The sequence below is a fragment of the Haemorhous mexicanus genome, chromosome 3, assembly GCF_027477595.1.
Source record: "Haemorhous mexicanus isolate bHaeMex1 chromosome 3, bHaeMex1.pri, whole genome shotgun sequence".
Taxonomy (NCBI): Eukaryota; Metazoa; Chordata; class Aves; order Passeriformes; family Fringillidae; genus Haemorhous; species Haemorhous mexicanus.
Genome location: NC_082343.1, coordinates 73,020,648 through 73,033,713, shown reverse-complemented (window position 1 = coordinate 73,033,713; position 13,066 = coordinate 73,020,648). Strand labels below are relative to the sequence as shown.

At 43.7% G+C, this 13,066-nt stretch overlaps 1 protein-coding gene across 1 annotated transcript; it reads left to right on the top strand.

Annotated features, from left to right (window-relative positions):
* Nucleotides 1–989: 989 nt before the first annotated feature.
* Nucleotides 990–5,313, top strand: MTRES1 (mitochondrial transcription rescue factor 1). Its single transcript, XM_059842346.1, has 4 exons — nucleotides 990–1,076; nucleotides 2,570–3,002; nucleotides 3,796–3,868; nucleotides 4,861–5,313. The coding sequence occupies exons 2-4, from the start codon at nucleotides 2,578–2,580 to the stop codon at nucleotides 5,035–5,037; spliced, it is 675 nt and encodes a 224-aa protein (XP_059698329.1). The 5' UTR covers nucleotides 990–1,076; nucleotides 2,570–2,577; the 3' UTR covers nucleotides 5,038–5,313.
* Nucleotides 5,314–13,066: the final 7,753 nt, after the last annotated feature.

Genomic DNA, 13,066 nt, shown 5'->3' with positions numbered 1-13,066 from the left:
GAAGAAATGGAACCTGCGAGAATCACTCGGGTGTAAATGGTGAAGGGAAGATATCATTATAGGGTGAATCACAAATTTTGGGGTTTTGGTACAGGGGGGTTGTAGAGACAAGATAGAGGAATCAGGGTGTGCCACCAGGCTCTTCTTTCTTCTTCCTGTCTTCCATCTTCTGGAGTGGTGTTGGCATTTGGGGATTGGTCTGGGATGAGAGTGTAGTTAGTGACGAAGATGATAGGTATTGGGGACAGAAGGTAAATATGATATACGTAGTTTTTGTTATAAAAGATGCGGCCGCCTTGGGGGTGGGCAGAGTGCCTTTGGCTGTCATGCTGGTCAGATCCTTCCGGCAGAGAAAGGACTTTATAGATAAGAAATAATAAACAATTCTGAAGACCGAAAAAACCTAGCGTCCAGACTCATCTTTTGAAGCCCAGCCAGCATGCAAGAACCATCCTGAGCGTGTGTGGGGGCAGAGACAGACAGCCGACCCCAGACCAAACCAGCGGGCACAGAGTGCAGAAGGGGAGAGGCAGCCCCAAATATCTGGAGGGAGGATGCCAAGAGGATGGAGCCAGGTTTTTCTTGGTGGTGCCTACTATTAGGACACGAGGCCACAGGCAGAAATTGATGCACCGGAAGTTTCACTGGCACATGAGGAAGAACTGCTTTACTGCTGGGATAACCAAGCACTGGAACAGGCTGCCCAGAGAGCTTCTGGAGCATCCTTCGTTGGAGATACTCAGCAATTGCCTGGACACAATCCTGTGCTCTAGGATGACCCTGCTTGAGCTGGGAGGTTGGCTCAGATGGCCACTGTGGCGCCTTCCAACCTTGCCCATCCCGTGAATCCGTGAGAGCCGCCTCGGCTCGCAGACCGGCGGGCACGGGGCGGAGAAGGAGCGGCCCCCGCGCCGCCCGCCCTGCCCGTCCCTCCCCGGGAGCTGAGCGGGTCCGCCGAGCCCCGGCCCCGGCAGAGGGCGCCGAGCCGGGCTGCGGTGGCTCGGCTCCGCCTCCGGCGGGCGAGCGGCGGCGCGGGGACGGCAGCGCGGCCCGGGCCGAGGCGCCCCGGCACCCAGGTAACGCCGCGCCCGCGGGCCGCCCTCCGCCGCGCCGGGGCGGGCGCGCCAAGGCTCCGAGGTGGCGGGGCCGGGTCGCGGCGGCGGCCGGCGGCGGCCGGGCGGCGGTCGGGCCCCTGCGGCCTCCCGGGGCGGCCGCCAGGGAAGGCGGGGCCGCCCGGTCCCGCCGCCACCGAGCGCCCCGCCGGCGGGTCAGGGGGTGCGGGCCGGGCTCTGCCCGCCCGGGGGTTCCAGCGGGGCGGAGAGGGCGCGCCTGCTGCGCCGGGCGGGCTCACCGCCCTCCTGGCCCGCTTGTACCCGCTGGCCTGCGCGGAACAAACTAAGGTCGAGCGCTAAAAGGAAGCAGTAATATTTGTTTGCACGTTCTGCAAATTATATTTGCAATAATATTTGTTTGCACGTTCTTGCAGTTCCAAATAACTGTTGGAATTTGCCCCCGAGCTGAGGAGAGGCCTGTGTCTTCTGCAGTCGCTGTACTGTCCTACAGTTCAAACCATTTGCCATATATTTTAAGTCCACATATTTAGATACAAGAAAAAAGCCAGGGGAGGTGTGGTTATTTTTATTTGGCCAGTAATTGCTCTCATTGATCAGGGCTTTTTTCTCAGCCACAAATACCGCGTCCTTTAATATTTCGGCAGGGGTCACTTGGGTGCGGGGAAAACAGACTCTAATCTCGTAAGGAAACACGTGTTTCCATGGGTATGAGATCACAGTAAAAGCCTGTGCAGCACCCAGCTAGAAGGGGCTGTAAATCAGTTTCTGAGAGCGTTGAAAGACATCTGGGGGGGTTTGGGGGTCTTTCCACCTACTTGTCCCAGGTCAGAGAGAGGAGCAGCAGCCCCGGGAAGCTTTCATATGAGCCTGCTGTTGCCAGTGTCATTCCTGGTGTCACGCCTGTTGCGGTACAGAGCCGAGTTATTTCTGCCGAGCACTACCGCGGCGCCAGTTCCCATCTGGAGAAACGGGGTGGGGGGGACGTTGTGCAGCGATTTGCCACGCAGGAGTGTTGTGATCCAAGCAGAAACGGAGGTTAAGCAGCTTTCAGCTTTTCTGGATTTGCTTGCTTGCAGTGTTCAGCAACTTGCTTGGATTGGCAATGACTCATGATAAATAGAGATCTCCCTGTGCTTTCTATGACACAGATAGCGGCGTTACTGTGTATTTTGTGAATTGTATTTCAGATGTAGGGACAAATGTGTTTGCACAGTTAATGCTGAACACCAGAAAAGGAATTACAAATGGAGTATTCTGCCGGGCTTTTCTGCATTTGTTTCTCATCTGGTGTCTTAGCTCTTTGTAGTGTTGGCCAGTGTATGAGAAAGTCGGATCATAAAGCCACCTAAAGCCTTGTGCTTTCAGGTGATGCATCACTGTATGTGGAATTAGATACTCATCTTTTTGTAGTAACTGTTATGCCATTTGGGGGGAAATCCTTCCAATCCATCAAAGCAGTTGCTCATTTTTACATATGAATGTTTGTGTTATTTTAGGTTATGCTATGACTGGCTTCAGACTCCCCATCAGCACTTTCAGAAAATTAAATGTCTGGTTCGGACTGTGGGAGAAATTTCCCTCAAATAAACTGTATCCCACTTGGAGGAGAAGCTTATTCTGTAGCTGTCAAGCAAGCACAGCAAACTACAGAGGATGTTTCAGTTTTTCCCCAGTCAGACTCAGTGCACTAAGACTCTCTCCAGAGTATATCTCAGTACTTTCTCTGCGGAACAAAAGCAGCAAAAGCTCTAAAAGGAGCAGACAAAGCATACAAGAAGAGGAGGAAGAAGAGGATGAAGATGAAAGTAATTTGGAAGATGAATTTGAAAATGACCCCAATGTAGTAAAAGATTACAAGGATCTTGAAAAAGTAGTGCAGTCTCTTCGATATGATGTGATCTTGAAAGCCGGTCTAGACATGGCAAGAAAGTAAGTACAGAAGAAACAACTTGCTACCAAGAAAGATGTCATCCATCTAACTCAGTATTTGTTGGGGGGGTGGGGGGGGTTGGTGTAGCTTTTTTTACTCTCTATATGTTTTGGATGTATGGATGTTCCTGTTTATTTCACCCTACCTCCCTTGAAACAGCCTGATTTTGTTTTTCCCTGTCTGCAGTATTTCTAAGATTGCTAAGGAGGCATTTTGTAATCACTTCCTATTTATTTAAAATTAAGGAAATGCAAAATACTGTACTGTGTAATATGACATGGTGTAATTTGAGATTGAGGGAATAAAATAATGCACTATTTAATGAATGAAGAAATAGGGGCTGGTAAGTATAAGCTTCACAGGTCCACCAGGTAAATGTGCAGGCTATAAATGTATCACAGTGTTTGATCTAATGCAACCCTGCAGAAGTCTGATGTCACTACATTGTTGGAAGAGAATATCAGTATAACTTGATCACTGACAAATTATTAAACTGGCTGGTGCAGGAAAGAGGATATTATTTATTAGATATTCAGGAGACAGATCTCTAGAAACAGCTTTTCTGGCACAGAGCAACTATATGCTATTATTTCATTTAATATTTGTGAAAGCTCTTTTCTTTACTTCCAGTTCAAGTCTGTCCTGACCTCAAGTGAAGGTGTCATTTACACACAAATTAGAGGTGTAGAAATGTGCCTTGCCTATGAATGGTGGTGTTGTGTTTCTGCAAAGAAACAATTGCATTTTGTTTGCTGCACACTGTAACTGCAATAAAACCTTGTTTTTCTTCAGTAAAATAGAAGATGCATTCTACAATAATGAACTCAGGCTGAATGGAGAAAAACTATGGAAGAAAAGTAGAACTGTAAGACTTTTTTTAATTTAATTTTTTTTTAGATAGTACAAGAAAATATCTAAGGCATGATCTTCTCCCTCTAGATCACTCTGCAAAGCTGAATGCACAGCATTGCTAACACCACTTCCATCGGGGGGGGGGATGGTGTGACCATGGTTCCGTGGGTAAAACTTTATTCCCTAAGGCAGACAGGAAACTTGTGTGGTTGGAGAGTCAAATCTAAGTCTGAAAGTCAGGAGAAGGCAGCAAGGACAGAACATTTTAAGTTGCTGAAGGAAGTGATGATATCACTATGCGAGGTTGATAGAGTAGGAATGATTAAATCTGAGATATTGGTGGAGCAGGCACATGATTAAAGAAAAAGAGGAAGTTTGATGATAGAAAGGGATTGAAACCGGGATAGCTGAGAGGAGGTTGTTGTACCTGTAATAGAGCACACAGGACCACAGTAGGAGAGAGCCAGAAGAGTCACCAGACATGTACTTCAATCAACCCTTTCTTTATGTGAGGCTGATCCTTGGTGGTGGCTAGTCATCAAATATGATGAGAAGTTTTGATTCCTGATCCCACAGAGTTAAGGCTGGTTTATGAGAGGTGCACTGCTTCTGTGACTTTTGAGAGGAGCACAGGCACTTGCTGAGCACTCTGTTCTTTGAAACACTTTAAACCGTTTTAAAGGCAGGAGGAAGAACTTTGCACTTTGTTGGTTTGTGTCTGTGTTGACAGGAAATAAAGACATACATGAAACCTTTTCCACAGAGTTAGGTGTTGGTTGTATAACATGGAGCATGAAGCTCTTGGCAGGGGAGGTCATGAGACATGTAATTGTGTATTGCCATGGCTTTCCTAGAAGTTCATCGCTGGAGGATCTATAATAGGTCTGGTATTGGCTGCCTTCCTCCTCTCCTGTGAGATAAGAATATTAAGTGGAAAGAAAGGAAGATGGCAGCGATTTCCCCAGGGAATGTTTATAATCACTCATCTTCTCTTTTTGTTTCCAGGTAAAACTTGGTGACACACTGGATCTCATAATAGGTGAAGATAAAGAAACAGGAACTGCTGTAGTTATGCGGGTAGTCTTAAAAAAATTATCTGACAAAACTGAAAGTGAAAAATACAAAGTTATTTTGAGGCGTTGGAAAAACTTAAAAGTGCCCAAACAGGATGTACTTAAGTAACAAGGGGTTGCATGTGGCAGCATAAGATTTTTGCAGAAAAACGTATTTTTTTGTTAAATATGAATTTTGGTTGAACAAAATTACAGTACCCTTTTTTAAGGGCTTGTGTCAGAATGTTATCTCGCTCTGCTGCGTACATCAATAATCATGCAATAAAGCCTGTCACTTTTTGCTGGTAGATTTGTCTTGTGGTACTGTAAGTTAAAAGATCCAACACTTACATTTCCAGGAAGTTTCTTATAAATAATGAATCAATAAAGACTGATTTGATCACTATTTAATTGCTGGCTAATTTTGTTAATCAGAAAGGTTACATTAAAGCTGACATCACATCAAGCAAAATGGCTTTCTTTGTTTTATCTCTGCATTCATGAAGTAGGACGAAAGCCTTCAATTATGTAAAGTTCCTTTTTCATTATTTAATCTTAATTAAAGGTTAACAGTACCAACTCCATGCTTACACATGCTGCTGCCATACCAAGAATACAGCAGGATACCGATTGAAGTGACATATTTCTAAGCAGGAAAACTTCATGGTGACAGAGAATCACAGAATCAGAATAATTTATGTTGAAGAGACAAGATCATTGAGTCCATCTATTAACCCAGCACTGCCAAGCCCATCATTAAATCTTGTCTCCAAGTGCCACATCTACACTACCATTTATATACCTCCAGGGATGGTGACCACCACTTCCCTGGGCAGCCTGTTCCAATGCTTGACAACCCTGCCAGTGAAGAAATCTTTCTTGATATCCAATCGAAAACTCACCTGATGCAACTTAAAGCTCTTTCCTCTTGTCAAATCATTTGTTGTCTGGGAGAAGAGACCATCCCCATTCCCCATCACTCACTGGGCCCAGCCATCCAGACAGGTTTTTACTCGGTGAATGATGCACCTGTCCAAGACATAAGCAGCCAGTTTCTCAAGAAGGATGCTGTGGAAAATATCAGAAGCTTTACTAAAGTCCAAGCAGACAAATCCACAGCCTTTCCTTCATTCATTAAGGAGGTTGGTTGATCACAGATGGAAATCAGGCTGGTCAAGCAGGACCTTCCTTATGTCTCCTTTCCAGAGTGTGTGCAAGTCTTTCTTTTCAGGTTCACAAGATTTCAATGGGGATCAATTGGGCAAGCTTTGCTCCATGTCCCTGCTCTTGATGGCACGCCATGACTTTTGATGGCTTTCACTTCTGCGAAGATTTTTCTTTTTTTCTTTTTTTTTTTTTTTTTTAAGTATCCAAGCCATGTCGCTCATATCTTCCCCTCAAAGATGTATCTTCCTTCTTGATTTTTTTCCCTGCTTTTGCAACATGTCAGGTTAGTTTTGGCCTCTTTTGGTCCTTTGCACTGCACCTCATTTCCACCCAGACCACTTTCTTGCAGTCACTAAAACTTTTCTTTTTTATTTTCCTCCAATTGCATTTGATTTGATCTTATCTTCTTTCCAGAGTGTTTGTAAGTCCTTCTTTTCTCTTTCTGGGATTTGAATGGATCAATTTTTGCAAGCTTTGTTCCATGTCCTTGCAGTTGATGGCTTCCCATGCCTTTTGATGGCTTTCACTTTGGCCAAGATTGTTTTTTTTTTTTAAAGTATCCACACCTTGTCACAAAACCATTATGGCTGGTCCCAATCCCCTGGTTTTTCTGGCCATGCCATGCAATGCACTCAAGATTGTCTGCTCCAGGACCTTCCCCAGCACTGAGGTCAGGGTGCCCAGTCTGTAGTTTCCCAGATCCTCCTCCCAAGCCTTCTTGTAAAAGGGCATCACACTGGCTGACCTCCAGTGACCACGAGCCACCGTGGTGAGGCAGGACTGTGTGTAAATGATAGAAGGTGGCTCCCTGAGCTCTTCCACCAGCTCCATGAATACAGCTGGGTGGATGCCGTTCAGCACCATAGACTTGTGTCTAAATAGTACAGCAGGTGACTGACCATTTCCCCTTGGATTATGGGGGCTACATTCTTCTCCCTGGTGTCCAGCTCAGGGGTCTGAGTACCTGCCGAAGAACTGTTCTTACTATTAGAGACTGAAACAAAGAAGGCATTAAGTTCCTCAACCTTTGTCAGTACATTTCCACCCACACCCATCCAATAAATGATCCAATAAAAGATTCTTAGCCAGCCTTTTGTTGCTAATGTATTTATAGAAACATTTTAAAATGTTTTTTATGGCAGTAGCCAGGTTAAGTTCCAGTTTCTTCCACTTTCCTCTCAGCATAACCTCAGAATGTCCCTGTAGTCCTCCTGAGTTGCCTACCGCTTCTTCCAGAGGTCATAAACATTCCTTTTTTTCCTGAGTTCCAGCCAAAGCTCTCTCTTCAGCCAGGCCAGTCTTCTCACCAGGTGTGTCAGGAAGTTATGAGTAAACCATGGCAGTGATACTCTGCTCTCATGGAGAATACAGATCAGTGAGGAGCTCTGGGTAGTACTGCTGAGTTTTACTGTTTGACTAACCATGCAGAGGTAGATGAAATCTCAGACTGTCATGTTATCAATTTCACTGTGGCATTTAGGTGGATATTTAATACTTAGACATTGTAAGGAGCTGGGTAAAGGTCAGACCATCCTGGGGTGAGAAGCTCTCGTCTGTATCAATTCAGGAAAATACTGTCACTTAGGACAGGCACCTCAGGAATAACCACTTGCACTGGTGACATTAAATGTGCTTCCTCCAACCCTACTTATTGGATGAACTGTGAAGTACACAGATTTTTTTTTTTGTTTTTATGTGTTTAGACAGCCATACACAGGTGCATGTCTGCAGGAAAGCTGGCCAGTAGGAGCAGGTAGCTACTGTTCATCCACTACTGTCTGCTCCCAGCCTAGTCTGGAGAGCCCAGGACAAAGACAGCCCTGAAGAGGTAGCAGGAGCATATTCCAGGATACTTTTTCTTTCACACCAACAGCTACTCAATAGCTGAGTTTAAGCAGGGTGTACCTTTCCATAGCCTCAAAGTGATGGCTGCTGAGTGAAGGATTTAAAATAATTTCTTGCTTTCTTCAGGCATAGCTAAAATGTGTGTTGTTTTGGTTGTTTTGTTGGTTTTGGTTTTGTTTGTTTGGGGTTTTTTTGTTTGCTTTCTGCTTTGTTTTGATTTTAGTTTGGTTGGGTTTTGGTTTTTCATTTTGTTTTGCTTGTTTTATTTTTTTTTAACCTGATTGTGTAGATGTTTAAAGATGCAGATACATGTCTAGCTATTGATTTACAGGCATAATGACCTTTCAAAAAAATTGTTCTTAAGAGGACATGATCCTGGAAAGCTTTCCTAGGGGATTTTGGTGATCCTTACTCTGCAGAAGTGAAGGGACTCTCCAGAGCACCCAGAGGAAGACAGCAGGCTGTACTTACATTGTGGACATTGCTGTCACCACTCTGTTGGAACTTGCACCAGCTGCAATGGAAATAAACAAGATGCATCCTCTGTTCCCCAATTCCACTTATTCTTGCTATTCTAAGTGACTGCCATAATCTCCAGGGGTGCTGAGAAAAACAAGTGGAGAGGTGTGTTGAAATATGTCAGTGAGCTCCAGCTGCTGGTCAGAAACCTGTCAAATGCTTGTCAGCATGTACACACTGCCTGTCACCTCCAGCAGTAGTAGCTTACACCAGAGCATGCAGGACCAGAGGAAGACCCCACTCAAAAAATGCCAGGAATGCTCTGGGGCTTGGGAATAGCTAAGGTACGGATGTGAAGAAATTAACTTTATGAAAGGGTCTGTTCTGTGCAGGATAAAAACAGTAACAACAAAAAGTTAACACCTTCCTGGCATTCAAGATGAGCAGGGCACTTGCATCTTTGAGAGCCAATAACATAACAAAGAGCACTTAGCAAGGTAATTTGAATTGAACCGAATATAAATATAGTATTATGCCAAGAAGTTACATTTTTGACTTCTGGAAAAGCCTTTTGGAAACTAAAGTAGACAAGAGCACAAGCAATCAAGACCTAGCCTATTCCTAATGATGACAGATTTTTCACTAGAGCCCGTAGTGACAGGACAAGGGGCACTGGTTTTAAACTGAAAGAGGATGGATTTACATTGGATATGGGGATTTTTTTTTTTTTTTTTTTTTAATATTGAAGGTGGTGAGACATTGAAACAAGCAATCCAATTATACCCCATCCCTGGTAGTTTTCAAGGCCAGTTGCATAGGGTTTTTAGCAACTTGGTCTGGTGAAAGGTGTCCCTGCCCATTGGCAGGGAGTTGAAACTAGATGATTTTTAGAGGACCTGTCTAGCTCAAATCATTCAGTGATTTTATGACTGCCACCAAAATGGGGCCCTCACTGACAGCAGAAGGTGAAACAGCCTTTAATAAGTTTTAAGTGTTAATCCACCAGTATGAGCTAAGGAAAAGAAAGGCAGACTTCCTAAGGAGTCCTGTGATGGTGAGACAGCCCTCTGTGGCTTCAGGATTAGAATGACTGGAGGGAGAACTGTAGCCATGTGCTTCAAAATAGAAAGCTTCAGTCACACGGCAGGGTGATCTCAGAGGAAAACTATGACAGCAGGAAGGTGAGTAGCTGTTCTGCTTGGCTACATTGATCTGTCCTGGATAAGCTTCTCTATTGATCAGACCTTTTTATTGGGGTCAGACACAGCTAAGCAGGTTGCACTTGTTTCTGCAGCCTTTAAATGTCACGTGAGCTAAAACTGTGACCCAAAGAAGGGTCAGAATGTGTGCTGGGAGGTGTATGAACAGGCATGTCACTTCCACAGTTTTTGTTGGGGGATGTGTAAAGCACACAGAAACTGATCTGGGGGATCAACCACTCTGTGTGGTGGAGGAACTACATGAAAGGGCTTCTTCTTTAATATATTGCTGAGAGGTGGAAAGGGGAGACCTGGACAGCTTGAGAAGTGACTGACAAGTTCACAAGAGGCTGCCCAGATGACTGTGCTGTCCAAGCCACCTCTGCATTAACCACAGGCAAACCCACCTTCATGCTGGATGTCAAGGCATGGACCTGGAATGAGCAGCCTGCCTGCCCTTGCACAGATCGATGATCTGACCCAGATGACTTTGCCTGGTACTGCTGAGAGGCAGGCATTGTCAGACTGTGGGTGTCAACGGGGTGGAGGACCCCATTGTCCCTGGCACAGCCTGCAGCATTACCTGGCAGCTTAGTGTGTCTCGCTTGCTGCAGGAGCGGTGCTACACAGCTGCAGAATCTGCTGCATGTGGGCCAGCCTGCATTATGGAGCAGGGCATGGGACAGAGAGCTCTCTGAAGGAATAGTGGGGAATTGCTCTCACAGGAGTTGGACTTGTGTCTGGCAGAAGAGAGCCTGATCAACTAAAGCAGGCATGTACTGCCACTCCTGAGTAGGTTCAGAGTTCTGCTGCCTACAGACTGACTGAGAGGCAGGGTGTATTCCCCAACCCCTCTGGCCACACATAATAAGCAATTCTTTTTTTCTTAGAACAGAAAAGCACCCAAGTGTTTCTGATGAGGAGTTGGGTTTGGGGTTTTGTTGGTTGGTTGGTTTGGTTTTTTTGTTGTTTTGTTTCTTGGGGTTGGTTGCTTTTTTCCTGTAATGGCATGTCAGAATAGGACAGTCTGCCTTCAGCACCTACCAAATTAGAGTGCTTGGCATGGAAGGGAAAGGAATGTAAAGTGATGCATGTGAGCCATGCATATCTGAGCATGGCTGAAAGCAAAAATGCATTGGTTTCCAGTGCTTCTGCATACAGACAAGCACTACAGGGAGGGAGACCCTCTTTTGTTTGAACTCTTGGAACAAGGAGAGATAGGGAGCAAGAGACAAGGGACAACATTACATGACATAATACCAAACTCCTGGTTTTATGCAAGGGGTCAGATTTCAAATGTAGGATGCAATCCTATCAAGTGACTCATTCCCACTGCTGACAGTTACCTTAGGATTTTTTTCTCACAGGAAACATTTGTAGAACTCACTAACACACCACCATATGAGCTAAGAAAAGTGGGACATTCCTGAAAGGAATTAAAGGAATATTTTGCCTTCCAGAGAAGTGACCTCTAACACACAAGACTACAAAATGCCTCTGGAAACAAGGACAAACAGCTGCTTTGCTATAATGAAATTTGTGAAGGAAATTGGGAGTGATTACTTGACATTTGTGTGTGTGTGTTCTGTGTATAGATACTAATTAGCTGATCTTCCTCCAATATCCAGTAATAATTTCTTTCCATCTATTAACATCAATTTTAGTGTGATTGGACATGTAACAATTTCACCCATTTTATTACTGGGAAGTCAGTTTCACTAAATTTTAAAACAGAAATTAAGGAAACCATAGCTAAGAATTGCTCTATTCAATTTCATCTTGGGGTGTGGGTAAGAAAGGGTAGAGGTGGGAAAAGAACAGCTTTATTTCTCTTCCATTAGAGTTCTTCCTTTCCCATGGGAATCAAAGTTCTTCCTTCTGAATTGGTAATCAAAGAAAATGCTCAGTGGGGACCACAGTTTCATGATGGAACAAACCAGGAAATAGAGAAAGCAAGTGGTCTGCTTATGTAACAGGCTTTCATGGCCATTAGCTAGAAATAACACCATCCAGAAAATTACAAAAACGAAAAGGAATATGGTGGGTAAAAATAATACAGTGTAAGGGGTAATCTCCTGCCAGTCAGATGAGGTACAAGGAAAATCTGAATGTGATGGAAGTTTGGTTTTGTTAGGAGTCATCTGCTTCCAGCACTGGAACTGGCAAAGCCAGGGCAGCTCCTTCAACTGGCACTCTGCAGCAGGAGAGATGACCTCTCAGAACAGGATTTATGTGAGCTCTGACAAACACAGGTATTACATATTCTGCGAGACACTTCTATAAAAAATTAAGACTATTACTACCAGCGAGAAGTTTTGATGAATGAATTTTGGGGCAAAATAAGGATTTGAAAACACTATTACTACTAGAAATTTATCTGTCTTAACATTTACTACAACAAAAAAAGCAGGTAGGAAAGGATGAAGACAAATGCATGTTTCTTGCTTGTTCTGCCTTTCTTAGCAAAGTCAATTTAAAGAGAGAATTAAGAGGAAACTAAACCATAACTTCATCTACTCATTTTTATCAACTTCTGGCACATTAAAAAATACACTTTCAAAATGTTTCTGAGGAAAAATCTGTAACTTCATTGGTGCTGACTTGCAGTAATAATGGAAAAAAATCAGGAAGTCAAACCAAGGCAGTAAAGAAATGCTTGCAACGACACTGATGGAGTTTGTTTCATTTACTCAGAAAAACCTGCCACATTTGTTCTTCCATAAATTTTAAGTGCAATCAACTAAAATGTACTTTTGTAAGTGAGAGCACTTGTCAATTTATGCCCTGTCCTCAAGGCAAGCTTAAGACATTGAATTTTCCAGCTGTTCCACATTGCTTTAATCAGCAAAATGAAATCTGAATGAAAATAAATTATAAATAAAACGTGTACATTATTTTCTGGGCTTCCTGGGGATGTAGAATTCATCTTAGCCCCTTCCAGCATGAAACTAGATCTGGTTTGCCTTTGTAGAGCATTGAGCACACAACTCTGTTTCTCACTGCTACAGCATAAACATCAAACAATAATTTAAAAGAAATGAATGACAGACTTTTAAAAATGTACCTAAAAATAAATTATATGCATTTTGAAGATAATTTAAAAGTCACAAACATTTCTTAGAAAATGAGACACTGTTGGCTGAACTGCATCAGCATAACTAAGTGATTTCAAGTAAAGATTTTTCTCATTTGCCAACGCATTTGTTGTTGATTCTGTCACCAGAATACACTTAACAGGCAATGGATTGGTGTATACGTCACCTCCCTCTTATGTGCTGATTTGTATTTTTTACAGAATTTCTAAGGAAATGTTTTAGTTGCAGAAAATGCATAAGATGCAAAAATAAATAACAATACTACACTGTTTCTTTTAGAAAGCTTAGAAATGGGTAATTCAATACTTATTGAAAGCTGATATAGTTACACTGTAACAAGTAGAGACACTTGATACCCACCTTAACTGGGTAGGTAGAAAGTAACGCCCATGCA

Excerpts from the sequence above, each read along its gene's own strand:
- MTRES1 (XM_059842346.1), top strand. The coding sequence starts at position 2,578 with ATGACTGGCTTCAGACTCCCCATCAGCACTTTCAGAAAATTAAATGTC. Across the intron at positions 3,003-3,795 it reads GGTCTAGACATGGCAAGAAA|TAAAATAGAAGATGCATTCT; the intron begins GTAAGTACAGAA and ends GTTTTTCTTCAG. Across the intron at positions 3,869-4,860 it reads TATGGAAGAAAAGTAGAACT|GTAAAACTTGGTGACACACT; the intron begins GTAAGACTTTTT and ends TTTTGTTTCCAG.